This window comes from Paramacrobiotus metropolitanus, unplaced genomic scaffold, assembly GCF_019649055.1.
Source record: "Paramacrobiotus metropolitanus isolate TYO unplaced genomic scaffold, Prichtersi_v1.0 Parri_scaffold0000050, whole genome shotgun sequence".
Taxonomy (NCBI): Eukaryota; Metazoa; Tardigrada; class Eutardigrada; order Parachela; family Macrobiotidae; genus Paramacrobiotus; species Paramacrobiotus metropolitanus.
The window spans coordinates 698,848-726,835 of record NW_026570270.1 but is presented as its reverse complement, the minus strand read 5'-3'; the positions used below and the strand labels follow the sequence as shown (position 1 = coordinate 726,835).

At 41.2% G+C, this 27,988-nt stretch overlaps 6 protein-coding genes and 1 long non-coding RNA gene across 7 annotated transcripts; 4 read left to right on the top strand and 3 right to left on the bottom strand.

Annotated features, from left to right (window-relative positions):
- Window positions 1-2,977: 2,977 nt before the first annotated feature.
- Window positions 2,978-5,376, bottom strand: LOC129592112 (transmembrane protease serine 9-like). The gene is made up of 9 exons (XM_055488077.1): window positions 5,253-5,376; window positions 5,050-5,070; window positions 4,550-4,992; window positions 4,388-4,468; window positions 4,157-4,201; window positions 3,773-4,010; window positions 3,569-3,693; window positions 3,459-3,501; window positions 2,978-3,191 (listed from the first exon to the last, which is right to left on the bottom strand). Exons 1-9 carry the CDS (start codon window positions 5,374-5,376, stop codon window positions 3,022-3,024), a joined length of 1,290 nt encoding a protein of 429 aa, XP_055344052.1. The 3' UTR covers window positions 2,978-3,021.
- A 3,771-nt stretch (window positions 5,377-9,147) lies between these two features.
- On the top strand, window positions 9,148-11,114 carry LOC129592161 (hatching enzyme 1.2-like). Its single transcript, XM_055488135.1, has 7 exons — window positions 9,148-9,201; window positions 9,414-9,531; window positions 9,597-9,694; window positions 9,783-9,881; window positions 9,949-10,242; window positions 10,794-10,877; window positions 10,974-11,114. Exons 2-7 carry the CDS (start codon window positions 9,446-9,448, stop codon window positions 11,012-11,014), a joined length of 702 nt encoding a protein of 233 aa, XP_055344110.1. The 5' UTR covers window positions 9,148-9,201; window positions 9,414-9,445; the 3' UTR covers window positions 11,015-11,114.
- Window positions 11,115-11,136: 22 nt separating this feature from the next.
- LOC129592159 (platelet-activating factor receptor-like) lies at window positions 11,137-13,454 on the bottom strand. Its single transcript, XM_055488133.1, has 4 exons — window positions 13,044-13,454; window positions 12,652-12,789; window positions 12,248-12,515; window positions 11,137-12,121 (listed from the first exon to the last, which is right to left on the bottom strand). The coding sequence occupies exons 1-4, from the start codon at window positions 13,265-13,267 to the stop codon at window positions 11,501-11,503; spliced, it is 1,251 nt and encodes a 416-aa protein (XP_055344108.1). The 5' UTR covers window positions 13,268-13,454; the 3' UTR covers window positions 11,137-11,500.
- A 972-nt stretch (window positions 13,455-14,426) lies between these two features.
- On the top strand, window positions 14,427-16,024 carry LOC129592164 (uncharacterized). The gene is made up of 3 exons (XR_008690933.1): window positions 14,427-14,794; window positions 15,115-15,261; window positions 15,657-16,024. It is a non-coding gene; the product is annotated as an uncharacterized LOC129592164 (long non-coding RNA).
- Window positions 16,025-16,952: 928 nt separating this feature from the next.
- LOC129592160 (uncharacterized) lies at window positions 16,953-18,777 on the bottom strand. The gene is made up of 2 exons (XM_055488134.1): window positions 17,783-18,777; window positions 16,953-17,676 (listed from the first exon to the last, which is right to left on the bottom strand). Exons 1-2 carry the CDS (start codon window positions 18,683-18,685, stop codon window positions 17,500-17,502), a joined length of 1,080 nt encoding a protein of 359 aa, XP_055344109.1. The 5' UTR covers window positions 18,686-18,777; the 3' UTR covers window positions 16,953-17,499.
- A 1,483-nt stretch (window positions 18,778-20,260) lies between these two features.
- On the top strand, window positions 20,261-22,409 carry LOC129592163 (low-density lipoprotein receptor-like). The gene is made up of 3 exons (XM_055488137.1): window positions 20,261-20,541; window positions 21,382-21,657; window positions 21,965-22,409. The coding sequence occupies exons 1-3, from the start codon at window positions 20,451-20,453 to the stop codon at window positions 22,051-22,053; spliced, it is 456 nt and encodes a 151-aa protein (XP_055344112.1). The 5' UTR covers window positions 20,261-20,450; the 3' UTR covers window positions 22,054-22,409.
- Window positions 22,410-24,337: 1,928 nt separating this feature from the next.
- On the top strand, window positions 24,338-26,741 carry LOC129592162 (very low-density lipoprotein receptor-like). Its single transcript, XM_055488136.1, has 3 exons — window positions 24,338-24,538; window positions 25,853-26,119; window positions 26,415-26,741. Exons 1-3 carry the CDS (start codon window positions 24,430-24,432, stop codon window positions 26,501-26,503), a joined length of 465 nt encoding a protein of 154 aa, XP_055344111.1. The 5' UTR covers window positions 24,338-24,429; the 3' UTR covers window positions 26,504-26,741.
- The last annotated feature ends 1,247 nt before the right edge of the window (window positions 26,742-27,988 follow it).

Sequence of the window (27,988 nt, the reverse complement as noted above, 5' to 3'; positions counted from 1 at the left end):
TCCTTTTAAATTCGCCTACAATTATTACTCCACGGTCTCCACCCACGCAAGCCACTTTCAGCACCATTATACTAACCATCGGATGAGTCACACATAGGTTCTGCTTGTGTAGTTGTTTGTACAGATACGAGTACTAGTAGGATTCAACGGTTAAGAGTGAGTCTTGTAATTCACGTTCAAGATGATAACAGTAGAAATCGTAGATGCCAGCGTCCTGAAATGATGTGCTATAGCAGGTACGATGGCGATATTGGACGCAATGGTATATCGAAGTGTCCGTAAATTGCGTTACTGCGATAACGCATACGTGTGTCCGTAAATTCAATGGTAAAAATTTTACCAGTTTACTACGATAGCATATGCCATGGCAATGCGAAATAACCGATGTCCACAAATACCACCATTGCACACATCATGGTACATACTATTTCTCCGTTGCCTCAAAGCAACGTAGATGATGGTAGAAACTTTCTTTTCGTGTTTCAAAAGAGGGTTCCACACAAATTCAGATCGCTTGAAATTTCAGTCAGCTCATCAGATTTGAATTAATAAAAACGTGATTCAAGCATGGATTACAATGTAAAACTATTTTTATCTGAAATGGATTCCGACGATGACGACGATGAAGCAATTTTGTCAGTTTTTCTGCCAATGGAAATTCCCTCAGCCTCAGAAGATTCTCTGAGATTACTTTTTTAATGGCTCGCGACGATCAACATGACCGCGTACATTTCCGGGGAGCATTTGATCAGTTTCTGCGGTAAGAAATAAATAATCAACGCGTACACCTCGATGCAGTACGTACAATTTTCGACGTTTGCTTGTATACCACCTTACAATGAGTAGAAGATTGTAATTAATGTGCAGTACAAAAAAAACCGTCAATTACTTTTTTTGCAGAAAGCCACCTAATTTTTTCAAAGAATATTTTCGCATTGATCAAGACCAATTTGTGGGACTTGTGAAAACTTTGGCAATGGACCTCGAACGAAACGGTAATATCGGTGATCCAGAAAGCATTATCAAGATGACTAGGAAGGGCAAAACTCTGATGATGTTTGTGACAGTTAGCGGAAATCCGGATAAGAGTGAGCTGGAAAGAATCACGGGACTGTGGCATACCACGGTCGTCAGGGATACCCACCCAGTTTTTCTTTTATTATTTAAGCGTTCATTGAACTTACGTTGTACGTTGTTTTCAGATAATCCCATTTTTCTTTCAGCTTTTGCCATGTCACCCGAACTGATGGAGAGGTTTCATGAAATTCTTTAAGAACCATTTTCCACGCAATTTCATGCTTTTGCTTCGGCTTGGAAAATTCTTTGTCGTACTTTTCTCGCAAAGTGATTAACAGTCTATAAATATTTAAAATTGAGATAATAAGCGCACATAAGAACTTAATTTTGTTTATGACAGTTATATTTATAGAGAGCAGCTGAATATTTCGAATAAATATATACTCGTACATTCAATATTATTGCACTTACTTTGTGGCATCAGGACCAAAAGCAGTTCGGCATCAGGACCAAAAGCAGTTTCACCTTCAGCGTCTCCCGATTCCGACATTTTGGTACAGGTCACGAAGGGTCAGGGTAGTTTTGGCAAAAAATTTTGAGTTTACACGGGTGCATGGGATATGTGTCAAAATATTTTAGAAAACCTGTTTTTGTTCTGAGAGTGAAAATTCTGAAACTGGCGGGCTTGTCAAATTGTACATGCTTGCCACTGCTTTGGTTGATTTCAGGACAGTGGCATATGTCCGGTTGGTGTTGCTATTGCTTAGAGCCCCCAAACAGTAACAAATTTGTGTACGGCTACGTACGGTTTCCGCTTACGGCTCCTACGGCTACGGTACGGTTACGGCAGAAATAACTGGATTGACCGTACGGTATGCCGTATACGGCAGTACCGTATACGGCAAGCCCATTGTAAAACCGTGTTTTTGGCTTACGGTTACGTACGGCACTTTCGTTACAGTACCAATTTTCACTACGGTTACGTACTGTTGTGCCGTACAGTATGCCGTATACGGCAGTACAGTATACTGTTTGGGGGCTCTACTATTGCTGTAGTGCAGTAGGTGCAATAGCATAGCGTGTGCTATAACTGCCTTGCTGCCGGTACTGGCAGTTGGGCGTCCGTAAATTCATGTACGATTGCGATGGTACTCATCCGAATTATGCGATCGCGGTCGTAAATTACAAGACTCACTCTAATTCGTCAGTACATGTTTGAAGTCGGTAAAACAAGGAAATACAGTTTCCTGTCTGGACGATATGAGTATGTTCCAGTCGGATTTGAAACATTCGAGAGTTTTGGGACATCGGCCAAGTTGCTCATCAAAGAAATCGGAAAGGGGATTTTGTTACAAATCGGCGAGATTCTTAGCCTTGAGTTTTTAAAGCAGAACACATCTCTAGCAATTCAACGAGGTATTGCTCTACCTTTTATTGGTACAGTCAAAAATTCTGTTTTGTTTAAACGTAATTAGGCCTAGATATTGTTATCGTACTTTGGAAGTACTATCAAAATTAAAACTACTTCTGATTTACTCATCAAGAAGAATAAATATTGTACTCATGGTAATATGTGCGCAACTATGATTAGGGGCGTACTATCAGTTTTGGTTACTAATGTTTGAATACAGTACCAAGTAAAAGCTTCATAAAGCTATTAAGAACGCAGAGGCCGCATTTAGAATGGGAAGCCAGTTTTCAGGAATCGTATTAATTAAATACTGTACTACTTCCTACATGAGTAAAATTAAATGCGTACGGGCAATTATGAATAGTTATTATTATTCACCGATGGAAATTCCATCTTTTGTCACAAGACGCGCAAACAACAAAACTTTTTTTCAAAACGCAAACCAAAAAATATTTTGAACGACGAATTTTCGGAACTAGGGGGTTTTACTGGTCAGTTATGGCTCTGCTCTTGCGAATAAACAGTTTAAGGAAATCCTCTGCCGAAAAATCTTTGCGCAGTAGGCTCTGCAGACTGCAGCTTTCATAAATTCCCTAATTTGAGGCCATTGTGTCGGTTATCCATTTTTTCAATTTGAAAACATCCGAGTACGCTCCTGGCACACCGGCCTCGCCACAGCCGTAACCAAACGATGAAATTCCAAACAGCGAGTATCTGTTGTAACTGGGTGGCTCGGCCATCACGAGGGGCCCTCCAGAATCTCCTACAATCAAGTGATAACTTGTCATTCGAAAGTTGTTTTCAGTCTGGCAGCGGTGACAAGCTAAATGCTTCAGTTTTGAATAAATGGAACCAGGATTGCGGTTTTGATGGAGATAAGATAGATGGATAATCGATTCAAAAATTAAATATCCTGGGAATCGTAATAATAATAACCGTGTAAAATGTACTATGTGTTTATTAGGTGCGAAAAAACAATTGCAAGCCGACAACAACCGATGTATTGTAAGTGCCATAAAGATGAATGTACCTTTACAAGCGTCCCGCCCACCTTGATCCAAGCCTCCACAGATCTAGCATTGTACGCGGAACTGAATATAATCTGACCTTTTCTCGAAACGAGTGGCAAATTAGCATTACCGCAGTGTCAGGGAATCGCCCAGTCGGCAGGTCCAAAGCCTCGTGGCATTCGTTGTTGCTAAATATTTCTATATTGGTCTGCAGGAGCTGGTCAGTGCCGCCTCCAATCGTTGCGTCACCTCTATCTGCAATTTTAGATAGCTTTATCGGCAAAGTCTCATACACTGAGAGCATTACTTAAATTATGTTGAATTTATATTTTACCGTGTCCGTGTTTTAGTAATCCCCACCCGGCCACATAAGCAATCGGTCGGCCCTTGGCACCATATGACTGCGCTTTGAAAGTCCCGATTGCATCACTTGGCAGACATATAGGCGATACCATGGAATTAGGGAAATCCGGTATGGGTGCTGTTAACTTAATCAGTGCAACATCATTGACATTACCCCCGGCTGCCTTAGTGTAATCTGGATGGACAATAGCGCGGACGATGCTGGCTTTCTAAATTTGAAAGGTTCTCTGCCATTATGTTGTTTTCTTGAAAGAGTAGTTTTTGCATACTTCTTCGTTATTTGATTTCGAAATTTAAATGCGTAATACGGACGACGGCCTTTAATTTTCCTGTTTTTTAGAGTACCATCACTTACCTGACTTGCAGGAACTTTCAACAAATTTTGGTTGCCGTAATAAACCTAGAACCGATTTTCACATTAGCGTTTTGACGACCCAGAAGTCGCTAGCAAACTTAAAGTTATCTGCTGACCGGAAGAATTAAGTAGGTTATTTTTGTACATCAACTTCACAGGGAATAAAGCACAAGCAGTTCCATTATTCGACATTGCATATGTACGGTGCCCACAGACAAAACAGTACATTACCTTCATGCCTTTCAGATACACATCTTCCGGGACACCTAATTTAACGCAATGCGCGGCGGTGACCACCCACTGACTGTTGAGCTGCGGTGAACAACAATAAAATCGGGTAATTTCAGTTTTTTTCACTGCTACGCCACTTTGATAAATGAGTAGCCTACGTACCACACTGGCGCCGCAGCCCTGCTGTTCATTCTGTCCATTCTGAAAAACCAGAGCAGCCGCCCACGGCCAGGCGCTGGGTGCGGGCGTCACGCCGCCGATAATGCGCTGAAACTTGGAGGCCGGTCGATCGTCTGAGTTAATCGGAATACCACAACCGGTGTTAACCGGCGCCACTGGGGGTTTGGGTTTGGCTGGGACGGGGATTGGTCGAGGGATCATGGGCTTAGTGGTGGTACTCTTCGTGGTCATACGTTTTGTGGTTGTCGTCTTCCGTACTGTTGTGGGGTTCGCCGAACTGCGAACACAGCTCCACTTAGTGGCGAATCCCAATCTGCGCGTGGCATCTGTATCCTTGTTGTACGGGTGAGCGCAGAAGTCAAACACCGCCACATTGGTACTGCTTAGAAAGCTTCGAGCTGCTGACTTGTTGGAAGTGGTTACCACTAAGAAACGACATTTCTTTACGTTCAGAAATGAATGCTTATGCTGGAAAAGCTTACACTGGTAGTTGCTGTTGCCTTCTGCAAGAGAGAAAAATGCATACTTCTATAATATAAAGTAATACAAAAACCGTACATGTACAATATGTATAATTCAATATGCTTGTAATATGTATACGCCTTACTAAGACGGTCTTAGCATATTAGTTTTAGTTAGATTTAAATAATTTATGGCGTGTTGGTACAAATCATTGTAGCCGTACGTTGTTGGAGATGTTCATAACTTTTGCGGTCGCACATGGACGTTCCAAGATTCAGAGCCAGTCCTCCGTCGAACATCACTCCAAAGTCATAATCACGCATGTTGAAATTGCTGGTGTTGGTCATGTCCAGGGAAAGCTTTGCTCGACAATAAGATGGCAGTACAACAGCGAATCGCTTCTTTGTTCCGGCGACGTACGGCCGTCGAGGGTGGCTAGAAAAGCCGGGATGCGAATAAAATGTACCGCTTTCTCGACCACTGTTAAAGATCTGCGTCGCAGGGTCCGAGTCGTACGATTTCGCGTTATTTGGCTGTGGCACTGAAATTTGTTGGTTATCATGAAATAATTTTCAATACAGGATAGAAATTAATTTCTGACAACTTACCAATTATTTGAGCAGCAAGGTTAGCACAACCGAGAATTTCACAAAGTGCAAAAACTGAGCTGATGGACATTCCCTTATATGTTACGGACGTTTTACTTCTTTATTCGTAAAATGTTAATAGAGAAAAATTAATGATATCTACTGTTGGATTGTTAATGCTAATAACACTGTTATTACCGGCTATCTTGCATGTTTTTATAGCAAATCCTCATCGAAGTAAGACGTCATGTTTCGGACTAAACCATTGGAAAAATGTACGATTTAGCACTATTATGGGAAGTTAAGTGCTGTATCCAGAAAATCGACGGTCTTTCAAGTATATACGAGTAAAATGTTCCGGTAGTGTAAAAGAACGTGAGTGCTTCAAGTGGCGGCTTTATTGCGCTACCACCACTACTTTAATTCCCTGAATGTGGAGAAAACTAAGGTGACTGTTGTATAGCATTCACAAGCGATTAATGTATTTCCCAAAAATCGCGTATACCAAAAGAATTTAAGTTGCGTTCTGTAGGTTTTGTAAGCTCTCGCCTTCGCGCACTTCCCACGTGATAATAAAGTACTAGTACTAGCAACATTGTGTACAAGCTTGAGATACCACGCAAGAAGCAACGCGGACAGCACTAATGCAACGGTTGCTGCACCAAACAATCAAACACAAAAAAGTACAGACTTAAATTACTAGAAAACTTGTACAGAGTTCTGAAAAAAATTTTGCAGTTCCATTCACATAAACAGCAGTGCTCGGCTTTTTGTATAAGCGAGTGTACAGTATATGCGAGTGCTCACAGATTCGTATATGTTTCTGATGGAGGTTTTTTAGTTCCACGACTTAAATTATAATAGCAATTGCATAGAAATGTTTTATGCTATGCGGTTGCACGTTGCTTCCAGGAACAGTATCGGGATTGCATTTTGCAGTTCCGCAGCGGAAGCGGTCTTCCGTTTGTTCACAGCGATGTACATACTGTTCTTACAACGTACTTCGCTATGTACAGCATTGTAGAGAACAGAAGCGACATGGATTACCTCTGCGGATTGTACTAACATAAATTACAGATATTGTAGTTGCTTGCAGTAATTACTGAGGAAAAAGACGATGGCTAGACACATAACGACAATTTAAAGCTAGTTATCGTCGGAAATTTCCCATTGTAATTGGTAAAATAATAGTTTTAAGGCTGTCGAGCGTACGGCTCCTTTTAATTTTTGTGAATTAATCAATGCTTTACGTTTAGTACAAAGTCTTGCAAAGCCATTAGAACATACGGTATTCACGGAGAGCACTACTTTTTTTTCCGTTCACAATCAGCTTATTTGTTGCTTTCGTAACCTGAAGGCTGATGAACTAACTGTAAAATGGCAGCGATGCACTTAATTTCCCGGCTCCCCTAAATAATTTCGGTTCTGCATTCTGATAATAAAGAACAATAGAACAATGTTGCTGTGCGCAGTGTTGGTCGCTTGTTCGCAGGCGTCAGTGGTTTCCGGTAGTTATTCCCAAAATTATTCTTCTTGCCCGTTTAACCAGACAGAATTACTGTATGAGGGACGCAACTTTTATGTTGTAGTTCTTGCTACGTACGAGTCCCGCGACAGCTCCAGAAGGCGAGCCGAAACCAGATACCGGCATTGACGAAACGGACAGTGTTATGTCGCGCATAGTCCCGTACCAGAATGTTTTTAATTAGGTAACCGTGATGTACTGTAACATTTAGAAAATAAATTTCCTTGCATGCCCAATCGCAGGCCGTGGTTGTTATTTTTCTAGCAAGCGGTTCGTTTTAAAAGCTGGCGCAACACTCTTTCGCATACAAAATTACTATCAAAATATACTTTTTTTTTGGATACCCGTGGTCTTAAACTGCGCTTTGAATATACTAGCAGACATGATGGTTATATGATAGAAACATCAAGTTTTTCCAAATTCCGTTTCACCGAGAAAGTAGACCTTCTAGATGGAGCCGAGAGGACGCCTGCACCATCTAAGAAGTAGATTCAAGGTTAACGATCACTCTTGATGTTCATTTCATGCCCCAGCGGACTGTCCATCGCCCATTAATATAACATCCGTAGCAGTTGGCTGGTAGCGCTGCCCAGAGTACAGTCATTGTTTAGTCATTATACCGTCATTTACACCTGTCGTCAGTACAGCCGTAAGTACCCTTTGATGTTCTGTCAACATTTCAGTACCGGATGCAGCGGTTCAAATCTGTAAAAAGAAGAAAGATGAAGATGAGTATGTAAGATCGTAAATGATGTAAGCAGAGTAACGGTGATGTCGAGGCAGATTACCGAATCAGAAAGCGAGACATCTCTCGTCCATATCAGTATTATACATACGCTAATTCAGACCGGAAAAAGACTGAAAATTAAGAGTGACTTTCTGTCCAACTGTACGTTTGTTTTCTGAAATCTTGGATATTGAATGAGTCGAATAATGCAGGGACACTTCATCTGGCTGCTCTCCTTTCGATCCTGCTTATGCAGCATCCTAGTCTTTGGATTTTATGCAGTACTTGTTCTGGATATTACCTTGTTTGTCACAACGTTCGCCTTTATGCGGCCGTTCGGACAGCGTGCCACCTCCGCCAGCGGACGTCCTTGTAATACTGTAGGTGCCTTAGCGGATATTGGATGTCCGTGCCGGTTGATTGGCACACGATGTCAGCGGCCGTTTTCTGTGTGCCGATTGGCAAATGATGGAATGGAGAGTGGTGGAGGGATATGTCAGTGTGATCGGCATCACTATTTCGACCCATCCAGTGGTTTGTGTCGGAGTGTTCAGAGCCAGCGGGTAACACCATCTCCTTCGACGCCAACCCCAACGAGACCAACTGCACCGACGTGTCCAACAGCGGCGCCAACACCGGCTCCAATTACTCCTGGCCCGCCAACGGTTTTAGATGAATACTATGGTAAAATGTAACCCATAAAATGTAACCCATACTAAAGTACATTAGTGAATGGACTGTAGCTCTTTCTAAGTAACTGCTTTCCTGTAATTAAAATCGTCCATTATTTAAAGCATCATCTATAAAAACAGCAAGACATAACAAAAATTACTATACATGACGTTTGTTAACTGACAGATGCCTGTGCCAGTGTACCGCGAGGTCTCCGAGACATGGTTGGCTGTCCTGTGCAGCTACGCGATGACAGTACTAATCCAGGTTATCCCCGTTGTACAAAGTTTAACCCTTTTAATTAATTATTGGTTGAAATACCCATTGCATTGCCAAATAGTTGGCTATGAAGCAATTCCGAACAAGTTCGTCAATGGAGACCTTCGCCAGTCTGCCCAGCTATTCGAGGGTGATATTCGGGTGGCCTCTATCACCTACGATATAATTGCGGCTGCTCCGTCTACAAGCGCGCCAGCTAGGAGAAAGCGGCAAGCTAGCAACAGCAGCGATACAAATGCTATTGTCGAAGTATGGTTACAGTTATCTGCAACGCAAAATATTTGTTTCTACTGCTAAATGTGGAGCTTCGAATCTTTGTAGGTATGCAGTCGGTCGAGTTTGTGGCCCGGCGGTGTTCCCTATGTCATAGATTCTGCCTTCTGTACGTATAGTTATGTTTACAAAATTTATGTACATAAAGATATTATGTACATATAATTTATATTCGGTTAACCGTAATTGTAGCGCGATACAGAATTATTTTACGAAAACATACCATTTTATGCTTTTAGATTGCAACGATGAAAACGATGCATCATTCTTTATTTGTAAATGAACAACGTTCAGAATGATAACGACGTTATTCAATTATAGCGGCGGATAATGCCTCTTACATCGTAAAGAAAATGTGCGCGATTTCTCAGAAGACATGCGTGACGTTTTATCCAAGGACAACAGAGACCGATTACGTGAAGATAGTCAACCAGCTTGGGTAAACTGCTGTTTGCAAACTATCGCAAGGAAAAACATGATGCTAAGAATTCTCGTACTTCCTAGTTGCTGGTCCTTTGTGGGAAGACAGGGCGGGCGGCAGTTATTATCGCTGCAAATAGCCGGTGCCAACAATCGAACATGTCTGACGGGGACAGTGGTTGGTAGGTAATGAGATAGCGGGTGAAATATTATTGAAAAATGTTGGGAATAAATGCCAGAAAGATTTCATGAGCTTTCTTAAATGTCTAGAGCATGAGCTCATGCACACTCTGGGATTTGTTCATGAGCAATCCCGTTTGGACCGCGATACATACATCGATATCGACCTTAACAACGTTGACCCTGCTTGTACGTAAACAAATGCTCGTTCATCTGATTAGTTTTGACCATGCATAACAAAGCATTGTATCCACAGTTCAAAACAATTTTCTCAAATATAACCGGAAGTTTGTGGTGGATGTGCCGTATGATACCACATCGATCATGCATTACAATAGCGAAGCATTTGCACTCAATCTCAGTTTACCGGTGATTACGCGAAAAAACAACGCCTCAGCAAGGATCAGCGCCGCGGAGATTGTTAGCGATCTGGATTATGAGAAGATCAGCAGTTTATACTCATGCCCGCAAAACACCAGCCTGGTTCTACAGCCTGTAATACCAGCCGAAACCGTCTACAGTGCTAGCCCCTACACCTCCACATCTTGTGGTAAGATGTGACAAACACTTCTTTGTTTTCAAGGTGCATCTTATCTACCAAATTTGTCTAGTCGACTTTAATGATCTCAGTTATGATGATCTCTGATCTGATGATGATCTTTAATGATCTCAGTTAATGATTGCAATATTTACATAAATTACAGTTTTTAACGAGTACGTTCAAATCAAAGAAACAGTGATAAAACTTTTGAGCTTTGCCCGACTCGTCGGACATTTCCTTCAGCATCGCTAAATCACTAACCTCTATAAGTGACCTTTGAATAGCACGAACTGGAATAATTTTGGCTTGTTATTTGGCTGTAACTCCTGCTCGTAGAAGCAATACGTCATTATGAGACTTAAAGTGCATTACTATAACAGTTATGGTAGCATTTGGGAAGTATTGATATGACTATAGCCGGAAATACCAAAATATGAAAACCGGTTAGTTTAGCTGCGTGACAACACGTATGTATATACGAAGGCACCGCTGAATATTACGTACCTTGCGTTTGTGTATCACAAAGACCACAGTGATGTGTTACGCACCGCTTATATCAGACCCCGTGGAAGGAAGCGGAATCAGTCCCCCTCGAGGAACCGACGATGCCACGCTTACGCCCGATCCGACTGGAGCAGACACATGTAAGTCGGGAAAAAAATTAGTATCAAATATAACAACGGCAGCTCCAAGGCCACAGGCTACACGAGACAAAGTCACATCCCGTCTTTTTTTTCTAGGCGTACTTTTTGGATCTGGTGGGGGAGGTGGACGCGGTTGAGACGTTTTTTATTCTCATAAAACTGGAGTGTTAACGTTGTTATATAAAATATGCCGATGCAATATGTGATTTAGGGAGCATATTGAGCGATCAAATATTCTGCATTTACAAATTATTATAGACATTCCATTTCTGGTTGTTGAAAATAAATCCCAAATTCACGAAAGACACTGGAACCAAATATTGTGAAATATTATGCCACGTATATTCGGCACAAAGATGTCGGATATCGGTGTTAGAATTGTCAGAAAATGCAAGTAAAATGCGTATAGTACCTAATTGTATACCTCTACACACGTAAAACCATTCTGACTACTTACCTTCAGCCTAGCATGTTTATTTCAACAAATTTGTTATCATATAAATATTACCCAGCAGCAATACGATAAACATGTAAAAGAAATATGTAAAAGAAAAAGTCGTGATTGACAGCTGATGAAAAACTAAACGCGTTCGTCAAAACGTTGCAAATAATGAGCTGTAGGTCTACAAGCTCGTTTCTCCTGTAGCCTGACTGGACTGTAATTCAGCAGACCGTTCGTCACTCAAAGTAACCTTTCCTCCTAACTCCGACTGCCGCCCCTGTTGTTTCGCACTGAATATGGTCACAAGGGCATCACTGGCTCTTCTCGAATCCAGCTGGAAAATCTCACTAAGCGCTTCGCTGCCTCTTCTTGGACCCGGCATATATCCATTTTCCATCCCACCTCGGCAGCACTGGCACTTCTCTACAATCCTCTTGAACGTTTCTTTCGCATCAGTGCGGAATTTCATACTGAAGGCGAAGTATAAGTAGAAGTTGAAGGAATAGGGAACCAGCATGAGCAGCTGGGCGGGGCGCCATAGGGTGTTATACATGCGGTAGTCGTACATGCAGTACGGATAACGGGCCAACATCCCCAGCATTTCGTTAATCGCTTCCGGCAGCATGCATATCAGGTAGGTGGAGACCGCGGAAACTAGGATCGCTTTGCCGCTCGTCTGCTTCCGGTCGGTATCGGTAACGGTCGCGCGCAACTGCAGGTTCCGGCGACGCTTGAAAATGGCCCAGATTATGATGGAGTTGCAGGAAAGTAGGATTAAAAATATCACCATGATCTCTACATCCTAAAGCAATAAAACTTATAAAGAGAATTTACAGTAAGGATGTAAATTAAATTTTAAAAACGATAAACGCTGCTGTTTGTACATGACGAAACAAATAAAACAGGTACTGTATGTATCGATCTTTACTTTGTAAAATGCGTTGACAGTATTCCATGTTTCTAGCCAGTGCGGCAAGTTTCGAATGAATGGTCGCCCGGATTCCTCGTCGAATGTCGGGATATCCAGCGTGGCCAATAAGTAATACTGCGTTACCCCTTTGTACAGATTTATTATGGCTGCGTAGATAAAGATGCAGACGACGATAATCCGGGCGGTTCTAGCCGGCGATGGACCGTGGTATGATAAAGGGTCAATAACGGCACGGACCCGGCCAACGGAAAATACAACCAAAATCCTGTAGGAAAGGTATGACAAGCTCGTTTATCGCAAAAATTCTACCATCGCAGTTCTGCTCGATGTTTTCTTCAAAACTACCTTTTTGCACAATAAATGCCAGTAAAATGGCGTAATACAGCAGTTAATAATATTACCAGTCAGCGAATGTTGGAAACGTCAGTTGCAGCCATATGTACAGACCCTGTACGTAATCATTGACATAATCGAAGATATAAGCGACATTAAAGATTTCCGGAGTAACCACAAACATGTACTGGGGAACTTGCATCCACCTAAATTATAAGATACTTATCGTTAATAAACGTAGTTTGTACAAAGCTGTTATCGGATTTTAGAATAAAATCGCCATAACAATCGTAAAGGGCTCACGTAACTCAGAGAATTACACACCAATGAACCCGTTACTGCCGATACGTTGCTAAATAAAGCGCCTTCGTTAATTATACGGGATACCATGGGAATAAATAAAGGTGCGTCTAAATCTATTAATTTTCCGTGTTTTTTCCTGGTTAGTAAAGACACTTACAGCGTTAATAAGTCCCCAACCGCTAAGGCCAGCAAGAAAACAGTGATGCTCTGAGGATCCTTGGCCAAGCCCAAGATCAGGATATTAAGCGAATTCCCAAATGTGCAGGTTATTAACAGAATCGGATAGCACACGATGAAAACATACTCCCACTGGGATGCATAAACTTCCTCTTCCGGCCATGGACATGAATAACTCGCATTAGTCGTTATGTTGTTCTCCATTCAAGATAATTTTTACAAGATGCATTACATAACAGCATCATAAATTACAAACAGTATTTTAGTTAACAATTAACGAGTTACGTCATAATATTATGAAAATAGAATGTTCGGTAAAATGCGCTTGTATGAAATCTTTTGATGTGCATTGCGATCCAGTATTTGCCGTTTTTGGGTGTTTATGATTGTGATCGTGAGTGGTGTTTTCTTGTATGTACGGTGAATGGTGGAATATTTTCGTGTGAAGCGCTCGATATAAATCATCTTTCCAACAATACACTTTAAACGGAATTGGCGATTTATGGCTGTTTAATACTGCGATATAAAACACAATCTGCGCTTGCTCATTTTAGTGGTGTGACGGTGTCATTACTGCTTTTACACAATTTATTAACAAGTGCTTACAGTTCAAGTCCGCAAGATGTACACTTACAGATTTACGAATAAAGAAAGCAAATTCCTTGCAACGTGCAAGTACACGCATTACAAACTGAAACTGTCATCAGTCATACTTTTATTAACCGTGCACTTTCAGTTTCCTAAACACTGTTAATTTTCATCCCGTTTATTGTATTGCAGATGTACGGGTGTTGGGCACTTGAGCTGTACTTGCAAAAAAATCATCAACTAACATGGTATAACTAACATCATGGATGAAATATCTGCTTTACGTGAAGCTTAAATAATTAAACTTATTAAATTTTTTTAATTGGATGCTAATGCTGTAATTACACTGCATTTTGCAACCAGCCACACCTTGCGCATGCCGGAAATGACTGTTTGAAGCGCGCGGTAAACAAAATCGTCAAATCTTGTATAATCAGCAAAATAATAACAATATAGGTATTATATAAACTGCATTCAGTCAATGAACCTTGCCTGTTTGCTCTTTGTGAAAGCAGAATGTACAGTACGCACACTTCTCTGCAAAGTACGTACTCATACATAGTCTTAATACTATCTCGTTGTTATTCCATGCCGGCTGTTGTACGGTTCCAGTGGTGAGTTTTAAAATGTGTAACACAAAAGGAACGCATGATAATTATAACGGGAAATTCCCGCTTTCCTAGCATATCAGCACATAGCTGATAATACATTGACACGGCGAGCATGTTAACGGTACGCGGACAAAAACTTTGGAATGCGACGACCAGCTCATAGTGTAAAATGTAAATTCCATAAGCCTATCGCCGTTTGTTAAGTTGTGTTGTTGCTGGATTTCTGGAGGTTTAGAGTACTTGTATGATAAGATAGAATAGCGCTATAATAATAAGGTACTCTGTACAATATCTTCTACATACCCACATTAGTAAACCGGTAATTCCATCTACAAAATCGGTCTTATCAAAACGACTTGTCTCCACTTGTTTATAATTATTTTGACTTCGCTTCTTTATATTGGTGGATATATGCTGTTGGTCTGTTGCAATTTGAGTCTGCATTATTGTCGTCGACACGTTTTTCGAAATACGTAATCAACGATGGCGAAGTATATTCTGCTGCTGGGTTTATTGGCTGGTATTCATACAGGTTGGTCTTGTTATTTGTTTATTTTATTTTTAATGGATCCGGTCACTAATAATTTACTCTCAGTACATATATATATGAGCGTAAATTGCTTGGGCTAAAAGTACAGTGGCGCATTTTTTTGAATAAGCTTTACAGTCATCAGCTTTAATTTTTGAAAGTATGTAGTTGAACAAACATACACGACAGTTTTTAATACAGTATTATAATTATTGTAGAGAACCTCATCCATAAATACAGCTTTTACATTGTGACTAATTATTTTTCATTAAAAAAAGTACTATGTGAATTTAACCATTTATCATGAACTCGGTCTTCCACAGCCTCCGCCCTGAACTGCTTTGTATGCGTGGATCCGAATGATCCAAACTGCCTAACGGTAACACAGACCCAGTGCGATTCTTCCAGACAAGATACATGCCTTAAATATTACGGAAATTTCAAAGATCGAAACGGAAACTTATATACAGGTAACCGGTGACCGTTCCATGTCAAAGGAATTACAACGTTTTAAGTAAATCTGTTTACTGTAGTTTCCATTTCCATCGCAATTTTACTCGTAGTAAATTAAAAAGCAGACAAGGTTACAAACAGAAAACCCTGGGAATGTTTATTAGATAAATGCTTTAACATTTTTCCAGTAGTAAATTTTTGTAAATGATAATACGACAGTAACATCATGTCATTCCCGATCTACTTAGTCTTTGTGTTTGGTGGCAACTGCATGCAGGTATCTGTGGCTTAAAACCATTTAATACTGGTAGATATTTTAGTTTGTTATTCCCGTCGCGAATATTGAATTAGTGCTTCATAACTGTAATACAAAATATACAGATAATTATTTAGTTGTGCATTCCTCGTATAGATCGTACCATCCGGACTTGCGCAAGTTACGCTGATTTGCGCCGAATCTCGTATAAGATCGACTATGATCGCTGTGCCTACGTAGTCGACGGATATGACCAACCAACCGGGAATACCTACACCGGGACATTCTGTCTTTGTGACGATAACCTGTGCAATAGTTCATCCTATGCACAATACTCCTTTGTTCTTCTTGCGATCGGCTCAATATTTTCTGTGATGCGCACGCTTTTTTAGCTCAGCGATTTTTGTATCTACATACATTTATTCCTTTCAATACTCTTCCTGAAAGCAGTCCTCTCTCTTACGTGCTACGAAAAGAAAATGCTACAACGAAATTAATGATGAAAACAAAATCATCGCAATTGACAGTAGACCAACGGAATTTGCAGCTGCATGCCGTTGTTGTCCCGTGTTGCAGTAAGCGTCGGCACAAATACAGAAACGTCCGGTATAGCGGTTACGCGTGACGGGATCAAAGGCTCCGCTGACATTACGGCATCGTCCCCACTCAATTTGATAAGGTATCAGTTGTAGTGCCGAATAAACACCACATGATCGTGTCGTTATACCTGAACAGTAAACACCAAGCGATACAAAAGCAGTTTTTACTTATGCAACTATAAATATATTCAAGAGCGGTAGCGGTAAAACGTTTATGTTTATTGACATCATCTTATATGTAAGGCGCGCTGCCGTATAATAAATTTATTGTATACGTATACTTAGCTTTACTGTATATACATAATTAGGTGAAGTTAAAAAAAACGCCTACCGGAAACGCGTTCAGCATAAAATTTAAGCTTATGCTACGACCTTATTAATTTGTTGATACTTAGTTTTGTTGTTCAGTTTACAATAAATTTTTCACAGTATAAGCAATCGATTCCATAATTAGGATGACCTTAACTAAGATGGCCTTAGGATGATCTAGCTTGAACAGGATATTAATAACTGGGAAAAGAGTTGCAGTCGTACCTTGGTAATAATAAAAAGGAGTTGCAAGGTCTCCTTCGAACTTATAACAGATATCTTGTCCTCGGTGGCAGTAATAAGGAGCATACATCCGGCAGCTTTTGTCATTCATATCCGCGCACACATAACATTGTAATGCAGACACTAAAAGGGAGCTTTTAATTAATTTTACAAGCCGGCCAATTTAAAATGCAAGGCCTTCAAAACTGGACAGTAACACCCATGTGGTAAATATGCTTACCTGTAAGCAGATTCACAAAACACCAAAGTATGTGCAAACAAAATGCGGGTTGAAAGTTTGTAAAAACGCGAAACATGGTATCGCATATCACGTATCCAAGGTCACAACACGAATCATCATAATATCATAATGGTTTCTGTTACAGTACGGCGAATGCTAACAAAATGCAGTTACTTAACCAAATCAGCAAGAATTCTGCCGTACGATTCAAAGTATAACGTTTTGTGGTAAATTCATCGGGAATACTTCCGTGGCTGCATGCACGAATTAAATCAGGAGTAGAGGTTCTTCAATGTCCGTTGGCTTCTGTGCACAGTGGATACTCACCTGGGTTATCGAAAATTATGCCATAAACTCCAAAGCGAGCGATTACATTTGCTCCGTATAATGTTAAAAGGCGCATTTCACGGTCAACTTAACTTGTATAGACAGCGTCCAAACATGCATGCACCTAGAATCTAAGTTATCTAACGCACCGTTGTGTAGTAACTTAGTAAGCATCTGTGTTAGCGGCAATCTTCATGAAATACATGATAGATAATCTAAACCAAAGCATTGCCAGCTTCTTAACGCTACATTAAGATTCAAAATCAGAATTTTCTTTTAATTTTACTGGATAACGATGCATTTAGTTTTGGCTTCTGACAGGCAGGCTGATAGGATGTGTGGAGGCCGGCATACTTTTATTGTACGATATCTCAAGTCCGTGTCTTTCCGAAGCTACGGCTATCGTAGTCCTCCATTTGCCGGATAAGAGCTCTTTAGCGCTGTCTTGATAGTCCTTGTTCATTATGAAGACCGATATCTGCATCCGCAGAATCGTGCTATATATTTATTCATTGTATAATTTACTTGGAAAAATATCTGCGTTCCGCATCAAAATTTTACGAAATGTACTGTAATATTCTTACCGGCGTGGAAAGGTACCCAATATAGGTCACCAAATTGGTCCACTGACGTACAATCGGGTAGCGACGCGGTACATCCGGCATAATACTGTACAGTATGGGAATGGTGATAAAGCAGACGGTATGCACCACCGACACCGCAAACAGCATCTTTGCTAAGGTCACTCTCCGAGCGACCGGCGCCGACCGGACCGCTTCCCCATGGGCTGTAACCTGCGCTTTCCTTTGTCGGTTATTGCGCCAGACCACTAAGAACGTTGTGATATACAACAGCCAGATAAGCACCAACGGTAGATAACTGTAGAATATACTGGCTACATTGAGACCCGTTCCCTGCGGTACATGACACGCGCGTGTGCTTTCCACGAAGAGGAATCCTCCATCGCCGCCCACATAGTGATACATCATGCAAGCGATACCGATGATCCATGGAACGAGAATCTGCACGGCCAGCGCCGGTCGGGTGATCCAGCGGGCGTAGGAATGCGGCCGGGCTACGGCGATAAACCGGTTCAAGGCGATGAAGAACAGTCCCCACCAGATGGCGGTCAGGGTGATCATGAAACCGTAGGTGAAATGCTGACAAAAACGGTTGGCGGTGGCGGAGTACTTCGTATAGATGAACTGCAGGACGAGCGAGTTGACCGGCCAGTAGAATAAGGTCATCTGGGTTTCGATGGTGATCTGGTGGAAAAGAAGGATACGGGAACCGGATAAGGTGCTGCGGCGGTGCAGCATAGTCAGGATGGTAAGAATAGACAGGGCGGCCAGGATGACCAGAAGAGTACCGGAGACGCCACAGAAAGCTTGTAGGATCGACCAGTTGCGTGGATGGAATTGGCTGCTTGATGAAATATTTTGGCCATTAGTATTTAGAGCTTGTGATTGAGCTGTAGCATTGGACATGATGACCTTTCCTCCCGCACAGTTAAAGCTGACGAGTTGAAGATCATACAAACACTGTCGCGCGGCAAAGTCTAAAATAATGGTTTGTTAAAACATGCTCTAGCTGGTAATGGAAGTACGCTGCAGAGATACCGAAAACAGACAAACATGCAGAATTTTAAAAATACTTCCAGGATGCCGGAAGCGTTTATTGCCCCTCTTTGCTGCAAGAGAAGACAAGAAATTTGAGGATATCGTCAGGTGATTAATTATTGAAATCCCGGTTGTCGCAACAAAGAAGAGGTAACGTTCATTGACCGCTACATTGCGAGAAAGGTAGGCAATAATTCGCTGAACCAGTACGACGAGTAGATGCTCTCCCCGCCGGCTGAAGTACTCCTGTTTAATTTTGTCTAAATATCGTAGTTCCTGTGCGTGCTTCAATAACAAGTACGAAATTAGCGGTACGTTAGAGTAATTATTGGATGTCAATGCAGTCACTTACGCTGTTGAAGCGTGGGCGCCTTACACAGTACGCAGTTAGTATCACGTGTCATTACTGTAAAAACAAGGCAGATGAAACCGTGCGCTTCTGCTTGATGTTATTCGGCAAAACGAACTATCCAGAATGGACACTATCCCCGCAAAAATTTTACTCGGCCTTCCCATGTTACCCGCAGAGATTGACTGGTGCTGCAGACACTTGCAGCAAAAAATGCTGTGAATTAAATATGATTGTTTCTGAAAAAAAATTACTGCGCTTCGTTGATCTCTGTCAGAGCTGGTTTATCCTACGTCTTTTGTACAGATACGTTAGACATTTTAAATTTTTTAGTTGTTAATTTATGACCTTAATTTCGGGGAGTGGTTGCCACTACGGCTGCACCGATTACACTACCAAAAACAGATGCAACCGATGGTAAATTTTCTACTTCATGCCGTGGATGGTTGTTTAAACCGACCAGCAACTTTGCGAAGGCTTTTTCCAGCAACATTTGTTTACAGGCTTCTGTAAATTCTTTAGTAAAATGATGCATTGCTGGCGCATCCTCTTGTTGTTGGAAAATCCACATTTTTAAATTCCAAGCGCTTACTTCGGTGAGACCAAGATTACTCCTTTTGATTCATTATTTTTGTCAGCGAAACGTTTTTCAGCTAAACTCCTTGTACACAGTTTTTTGATTCCTTATGCAGCTTCTTTTTACTTTTCAATTTCCTTACATGTTCTCTTCAGTTTTCCAGCAAAACATTTTTACATAAAGCCGAGACAACGATTGTCTGTTTTTTTTTGCCCAGTTTTGCAGATTAATGGTAACGTATGCGTAGCACAAAACTAGATGCGTTACCCGATAAGCAGCCGGCAGTCACTAACGCTAATAACTTGACTAACGGCGTGATTTTTTCTTCTTAAATACGAGTGCATACAACCCAATTGATCCAAGTACATTACCCTTTGACTGTGTTCCCTTTCAGATGACCCCATACTGTGTAAAATATGACATCAGCGGTTTCCGCCGAAACATTCGTTTACAGTGCTCCGAGGCATCACACTGCACAAAAAATGCATCAGATTGTTCGTACAATCACTTCCACGCTGCCATGTTAGTGTATCAGCTGAATAAAACGGGACTTTGGAAGCCTAGTTTATTATACAGTAGCAGTCTACGAAGAACAGTATAACGATTTCCTTCCACTTTCTTCGTACCGCTGATACACAGATTCCCTTTGTCACCGCGTCTGTTTATATCTGTAGGCAATAATTCTAATAAAAATTTGTGTTGCAAGAATGTTTTTGTCTTGGTTGATTATTTTAGTTGCCACGGCCATCTGCCTGATCCATGTTGTATCCGTGTGGAGTATGAACATCGACGCGTATGGTAAGTACTACTCTACAGTTTTTTTTAAGTATAATAGTGTTTTACGTTTTTGGAAGAGCGCATGGCCATTTGCGCACTGTAACCAGAAAGACCGAAATACTACTACGTTTTACCTATAAGTACCACATTTTACTTAAAACTGACCCGGGGTCATTATTTTTTTGTACAATAGTATGAAGGGATCTTTATTTGGTGAGACTGTTTAATTCGCTGCCATTTCCACTTTTTCCACTTTTTACCAGTTGGGTTCGCTGTTGGTAAATCGCTGTTGGTAAATTTGTTATGTAGATTTGATAGACAATGCATGCAAAGTCGCAGACAGAATGTCACCGATGTATCTGTCAACCACACTAAAAAGTTGTTCATAAAGTGACACAGTAAACATCGCAAGCGTTGTACCGCCAGCTCCTTTCTAAAACAAGTACTTTCTCGTATTCCAGGCACTTAAGCATAAGACTGTTCTTACATCGGTTCACTGTTCTAACATGTTTTTCAAATTTTAAAATGAATTTCGAAATTTTAGAATTTATCAAAAGTGTTAAAATTTTAAGCGAAAATTTTCCGTGCATGTACACGAATTCTATACTGGGTACTGGTTCACTTCCTTTAATATGGCCAGTCAGCTACCGTAAGCGATGTATAGTAGTTTATTGCACTGTATCCCATAGCCCGTCAACAGTTTGATAGACAACTTTTTCCTGGTCTAGCTCTCACTCTCAGTAGCGCCTCCGCCTAACTGCTCAAGCAAGTCTCGGATTTCTTTTAAGCTTGTTCTTAAATTGTAAAGTAACAGGAAGGAAAGCACTGTGTATTAAACTACCGTGTTATTTCGTTGCACAGATTGTATAGGAGGTCCGACAGACTTTCGCTGTAACGACGGGCGGTGCATCTTGAAGAAATGGGTGTGCGATGGAAGCAAAGAGTGTCCAGACGGCAGTGATGAACAGGATTGCCCGGGCCGTGCTTGTACTCCTCATCAACACGCTTGTGAGCTGTCGCGATGTATTCCCTTGGAATGGCGCTGTGATGGCCGGAATGATTGCGAAGATGGGACAGATGAAAATCCGACCTATTGCGCCCAGGCCTGTCCTCCTGCCTACTGGAAGTGCGCAAAAAGTACGTAAAAAGACGAGCGATTTAAGTGAATGGTATCACAGGGGACAAATTAAACGTCTGTTTGGCAACGTTTCCTGGAAGTCAAGTGAACGACATAACGAAGCGGTTTGACAAAGTTATTAAATCGCTTCAGCTGCTGCACTAGCCGGAAGTGAATGTAACTCTGTCGTGTGTGTAGTGAGTGTGTTAATCACTTAACAGCAATCTCGTTACGAGCATCCTTAGCGAGTGCGTTAGTTAACACATTAAATTTGCATTTAACATCTGATTTTAAACGGTATTTACGGTTAGTATTTGATCATTGCAGGCCAGATGTGCATCCCACAACACTGGCGCTGCGACCTTGCCGCTGACTGTCCGGATCGCGAAGACGAGGATATGTGCCCACATCTGTAGATAACTTATTTACGGGATTATAACGCTAAAAGTTCAGATTAATTTTGTCGAATATACAATAATTTTACAGTGGATATATGCATGCTCTAGCGCGCAGCCCATTATGGTTTATGTTTAAATTTGCATCCTTTTTACGGAGTACAATACATTACTAGTACATATTGCAGTATTTTCAACAAGCAATCGCTCATAATAACTGCTTAACTGCCTTTTGCTGACCCAAAACTGTACTCAAGGGGTTAACAGTATTAACCCCTTGAGTACAGTTTTGGCTGACCTAATACCCATGCCGCAAGGCACGTACTGTCCCATGCTCACCGTTTAAGATTGTGAGTTATCTCAATCTCTTCATTATTAAAACTTGTTCTTTTACCTTTTATTTTTTCTCTAGTAAGGACTTAGTTTATATATGTACTTAAGTGTCATATGAAGTAAGTACTTACAGAAACAGTTCACTGGCCATTGCAAAGTTCATACAACGGCACGATTTGTACGTACCATAGTGCGTTTTGAACCGTACATACGAGCAGTTCAAAAATACTTTTATATTAATAAATTTATTCTACATTTTACGAGTACTACAAAAACACAACGATACATTGTACATACGAGTACTACAAGAATACGTCATATTTTACAGTTTACAGTACAGATAGTATAAACTACAATGATAAACTGCACATCTCAGACAATCAGCCCACAGGTACAAGATAGTATAGGCCACGCCTTTCTAAACCACACTACGGTTTCCAACGGCGGTTCTTTAAACTGGACAAATTAAACGATCACGAAACGGTGCCAGACTAGATGATTTACATTCACTTTGGTGTTCCGCCACTTTTCGCGATAGTTAAAAATAATTTAGCGATATGAGTTCGCGTAAAACACTATAAAGCTGCACTAAGCCTTTAAGTGTAGTCGTAAAAACAACAGCGTTCAAAAGGCGAGAAACATCGAAAAACCACCTGTAAACTGCACGTAAACTGAACAGATTCGATCTATAATGTGTGATCGTGACACCTTTGCATAGTTCACGATTGTTGGTCTTTTTATTATAGCACTCGTAACTTGTTTCGAAGCAAAACGGCAGTACACTAGAAAAACGCCGACCACGATTTATTTTTTTGGCTGTCTGGGATTGAGGACCATCACTTTTTTATTTACCAAGGCAGATCCAAACAAAGCAGACCAAACCATGCGATTCTGCTTGATGTTATCCAACAAACGAACAGCCCTGAATGGACACCATCCACCCGCAAAAATTTTAATCGACGTTCCCATGTTGCCCACATGGTTTTGATGTGTACTGCAGACCCTTGCAGCAAAAAGTGTTGTGAATCAAATATGATGGTTTCTGCAAAACAATGATGCGCTTCATTCTGCCAATGCTGGTTTCTGCTGCGTCCTTTGTATTTCGGGATATTCTACTTCTTAATCTATGAGTTTAATTATGAACCCCGGGGGACATTACAGTAGAACCGGCTGCACAAACAAAAACAAAACTAAACGATGGTACTGTGCGTCTCCTATTGCACTTCTTTTTACGTTTTTTGAACAAGCCAATTTGCGAAGGCTTCTGTCAACAGCACCTGCTTATAGGTACTATAAAATTATCAATTTTAATAAACTGATGCTTCTTTGCTGCTAGGGTCAGTGTTTTTACACAAATTCCAAGCTCTCCTCTCAGTAAGACCATAATATTATCTCCTTTCGAATCCATCATTTGTGTCAACGAAAAGATTTATCCAGCTAAGCTCCTCGTATACTTACATTTGTTAGGGTTTTGTTATGCCAATTCTTTTTCTTCATTTAGTTTACATACAGTAAGCTGAGACTTTTCTGTTTTCTAACAAAACATTGTTTGGACAGACAAGAGTTTTTTTATTTATGGTTCGATTAATCAGAGTAAAGTAATATAGACGCGATTCCCGATAAGCAGCTGCCGAGCGCAGTTGCTAGCGCTAATGGCTCTCCAATGACTAACGGCGTGTTTTTTCCTCAATTACAACCTATTTGATCCAAGTACCCTACCCTTTCATTCTATTTCCTTTTAGTTGACCCCATAATGTGTAGGATATGACATCAGTGGTTTCCGCCGAACCTTGCATGTACCGTGCTCAGAGGCACCACACCCTTCAAAGAGTGCACCAGATTGTTCGAACAATTACCTCCACGCTGCCACAATATTACGTCAGCTGAATAAAACGGGACTTTGGAAGTCTGGCCGGGTGTTTATTAACTGGCCAGTCTGCGAAGAACGGTAGAACGATTCTTTTCACTTTCTTCGTACCATTCATGATATGCAGATTCCCGTTACCGCCGAGTCTGTTTATAGGCAACACTTTTAATAAAAGTTTTTGTACATGACTGGCCAGAATGTTTTTATCTCGGTCGATTATTGCAGTTGCCAGCTTCATCTGCCTAATCCATGCTGCATCGGCGTACACCTCATTGCTGTCACGTATGTTCAGTCCAAATCCGAGCGGTAAGTACAGGATACTGCAGTACCAGAATCAGTACTTTTATGTTCCCTCTTTTACTAGTAAGTGACCCAGGGTCAGTGTTTTTTTAACGTCATGTCTACGCGCGAGAATACTCCCGCGCTATAATTCGAGGTGGCACCCGAGTCTCGATTAGCTGCTCCACAGTGTTCTTTTCCGCTTCCGACAGGCGCCTTCTTTCTGGAAAATGTTGGGCGATCGTTTCCGTGACTTCATGGTTATGGTCTTCTAAAGCCGGCAGGTGAATAACCTCCATCATGCCGTTCACAAGCTTAAGACGGACCATAGCCTGGCAGTCACTTTTCAGAGTCGTCGTTATACTTTTCTTCGTGGGGGCTGAATTCCGCCGGTGTGGGCGGTAAGCGCCAGCTTTTTTGCAGACCAGCTTCACTGAGCTGTAGGGGAACGTGTCGTGAAGCGGATGCGTCTTTGACGTTTTCGCATTGCCGCCGGGATTTATAAAGACTTGGTGTGTTCGCTGGCTCCAATGCTCCACCGCTCTCAAAACCTCCGCGTAGGATTCATAACGATTTCCCACTTTAAGTTCTGACGCCATAACGGCTGATAGTTGGGAATACTTGAATTATCAGAAAATGTAAAATGCCGGTCAGATTTTGTATTTCGTGCACTAAAAGGTGACCTTCCGTAATTATTGGTTGCCATGTGGTGATAAATACACCGATTTAAACTGTTTTTTGGTAGTTTTTTTTGTGCGGGAAAAAACTCTCGCGCGTAGTCAATACTCATAGCGCGAGATACTCTCGCGCGTAGCCAAAACTCATAGCGCGGGAGGCTCTCGCGCGTAGCCATTTCGTTTTTTTAAAGCGTTGGACTCGGGATGGGTTTCATATTTTGGGGGCTATTTAATTCTTGTGATTTTCACTTTTAACATATTTTACCAGTTGAGTTGATAATTCGTGGTAAGCGACTATTTAAATTGACTTATGGATAAATGGATAATATTTAATACACAATGCACGCATATTTGCAGGCAAAAGGCCATCAGTACATCTTCCAAATGCTCTAAACGATTTTTTATAAAACAATTTACTCAGTAAACACCGTAAGCAGTGTGCTGCCAGTTTCTGTAAGCTACTGTGCCGTCAGCTACTAAGCAATGATGTATTCCATAGCCCGCAACAGTTTGTACATTGTATGAACAACATTCTGCCGGTTTTGCTGTCAGGGGCTCCTGCGCTTAATTGACGGATTTCTGTAAGCTAATGCTACCTTTTGCATTGTCAGTCTGTAGGAAGGAAAGCATGTGCGTTAATATACCGTGTTATTTCGTTGTACAGAATGTCCACCGGGAGACGTTCGTTGTAACGACGGGCGGTGCATCATGAAGGGATGGGTGTGCGATGGACAAAAAGACTGCAAAGACGGCAGCGATGAACAGGATTGCCCGCGCCCAACTTGTACCCCCCACCAACACGCTTGCGATGGGTCATGTATTCGTTTGGAATGGCGTTGTAATGGCCGGAAGGACTGCGTAGATGGGACAGATGAAATTCCGACCAATTGTGCACTGACATGTCCTCCTTCCGACTGGAAGTGCGCAAAAAGTACGGAGAATAGAAAGCGCTTTAAGTAAAGGGTCTCAAAGGAAAAAATGAAACTTGCGGATAAACTATATAATGCAGCGATGTAATAAAATGATCATAACAAGCGATATAATAAAACAAACGATATAACAAGCGATGTTACGAAATCGTTTCAGCTGCTGTATTATCCGGAAATGGATGCAGCTCTGCCGTGTATCTCGTGCGAGTGCTATCCGTTTGACAATTTCCACAGCAGAATCTTTAGTTAGTAATGCTCGTTAAACATCTGATTTTTTGCGGTATTTACTCTTTGCAGGCCAAATGTGCATTCCACAGAGTTGGCGCTGTGACGGTGCCGCCGACTGTCCGAATCGCGAAGACGAGGATCTGTGCCCACATCTGTAGATAACTTATTTACGAATAAAGGTTCAGAATCATTTTGTCGAATATACGCGTACAGTCTTACATTAGAGCCTCTCTGCCGCAGAGTTGACATGCTCCCTTTGATAACGCTTTAAGATTGTACGTAAATTTCTCCATTATAACTTTCTGTTTATCTTTCATGTTTTTCTCTCTCTGGTAACTTTGTAGGTACCGGTACTTTGTTTGAATACATATTTATTGTAGCTTCAGAACAAGTTATTGCAAACCACGTTTCTGCCCTCGTATATTCCTATCTGTGTAACACATTGTACTGTACGTTATTGTACATACGGTACATATCGGTATATATAATATTCTATACAGTACTTACATTGTTACATTGCCGTTAGAAGTTTACAGTACCGATTTACTGTATTTAAAGCGATGTAGCCGCCAAATGTATGTACGCCAAATGTATCGTACTAAATTAAACTACAATTTAACGAAGCGGCCGCGAAATGGTCATTCCAGGTTAGGGTCACATTCTTTTCTTTGGTACTCCGCTACTTTTCGCGATAGAAGTGGGAAGGCTTTAGCGATATCATTTCGCATGAAAAGCACTTAGCTGCCTTAAGCATTAAGTGTAATCATCTTAACGAAACCGTTATGACGGAAAACATCAAAGTACTTTCGTACATGTAAACTGAGCAGACGCGATCCATATGCTTACAAAATACAAACTCCGTATAGTTCTGAATAGTTGGTCTTTCTGATGTCGCACTCGTATTAATGTTTCGACAGAAAAACGTCTCATCACAAGAAAACGCCGACCACTATAATATTTAGTGTACTTCCTTTGCTTTCTGGGATTGTTGAATATCGCTTTTTATTCACAGCTCGAAAATTAGCGATAGCCTAGGTGAACATTTTTCACAGTTATTCGTAACCTACACAGCGTGTTAGTATTAATGTTTCGACAGAAAAACGTCTCATCACAAGAAAACGCCGACCACTATAATATTTAGTGTACTTCCTTTGCTTTCTGGGATTGTTGAATATCGCTTTTTATTCACAGCTCGAAAATTAGCGATAGCCTAGGTGAACATTTTTCACAGTTATTCGTAACCTACACAGCGTGTTAGTACTTCTTCCGGACAAAAGTCAAGCCCAATTTCAAGCCGGCATAATTTCAAGTGCACGAACCGAATAACTAACGTCAATCTGTCTGCCTTACATAAGCGTCACACAAATTCATCTGGAAATCCCTTTATCTGCAACAAAAATCGACAATTTGATGAAACCACGTTCTTATTCTACATTTTAAAAGTTATAGAAACAGTGAAGCTTCCATTATGTAATGACACACCTGTAAGGGTAATCGCCACCTTTTACAAACTGCAGTTTTAATTGTGGTATATTGCGCGCCAGTGCTAGTGAAGTCCAATTTTATTAGGTTTTCCCGTTATTCGTGGACGTGGTCGACAACGTAAAAACCGGAAGCATTTGAAAACTCCTTCCCGGTATGAT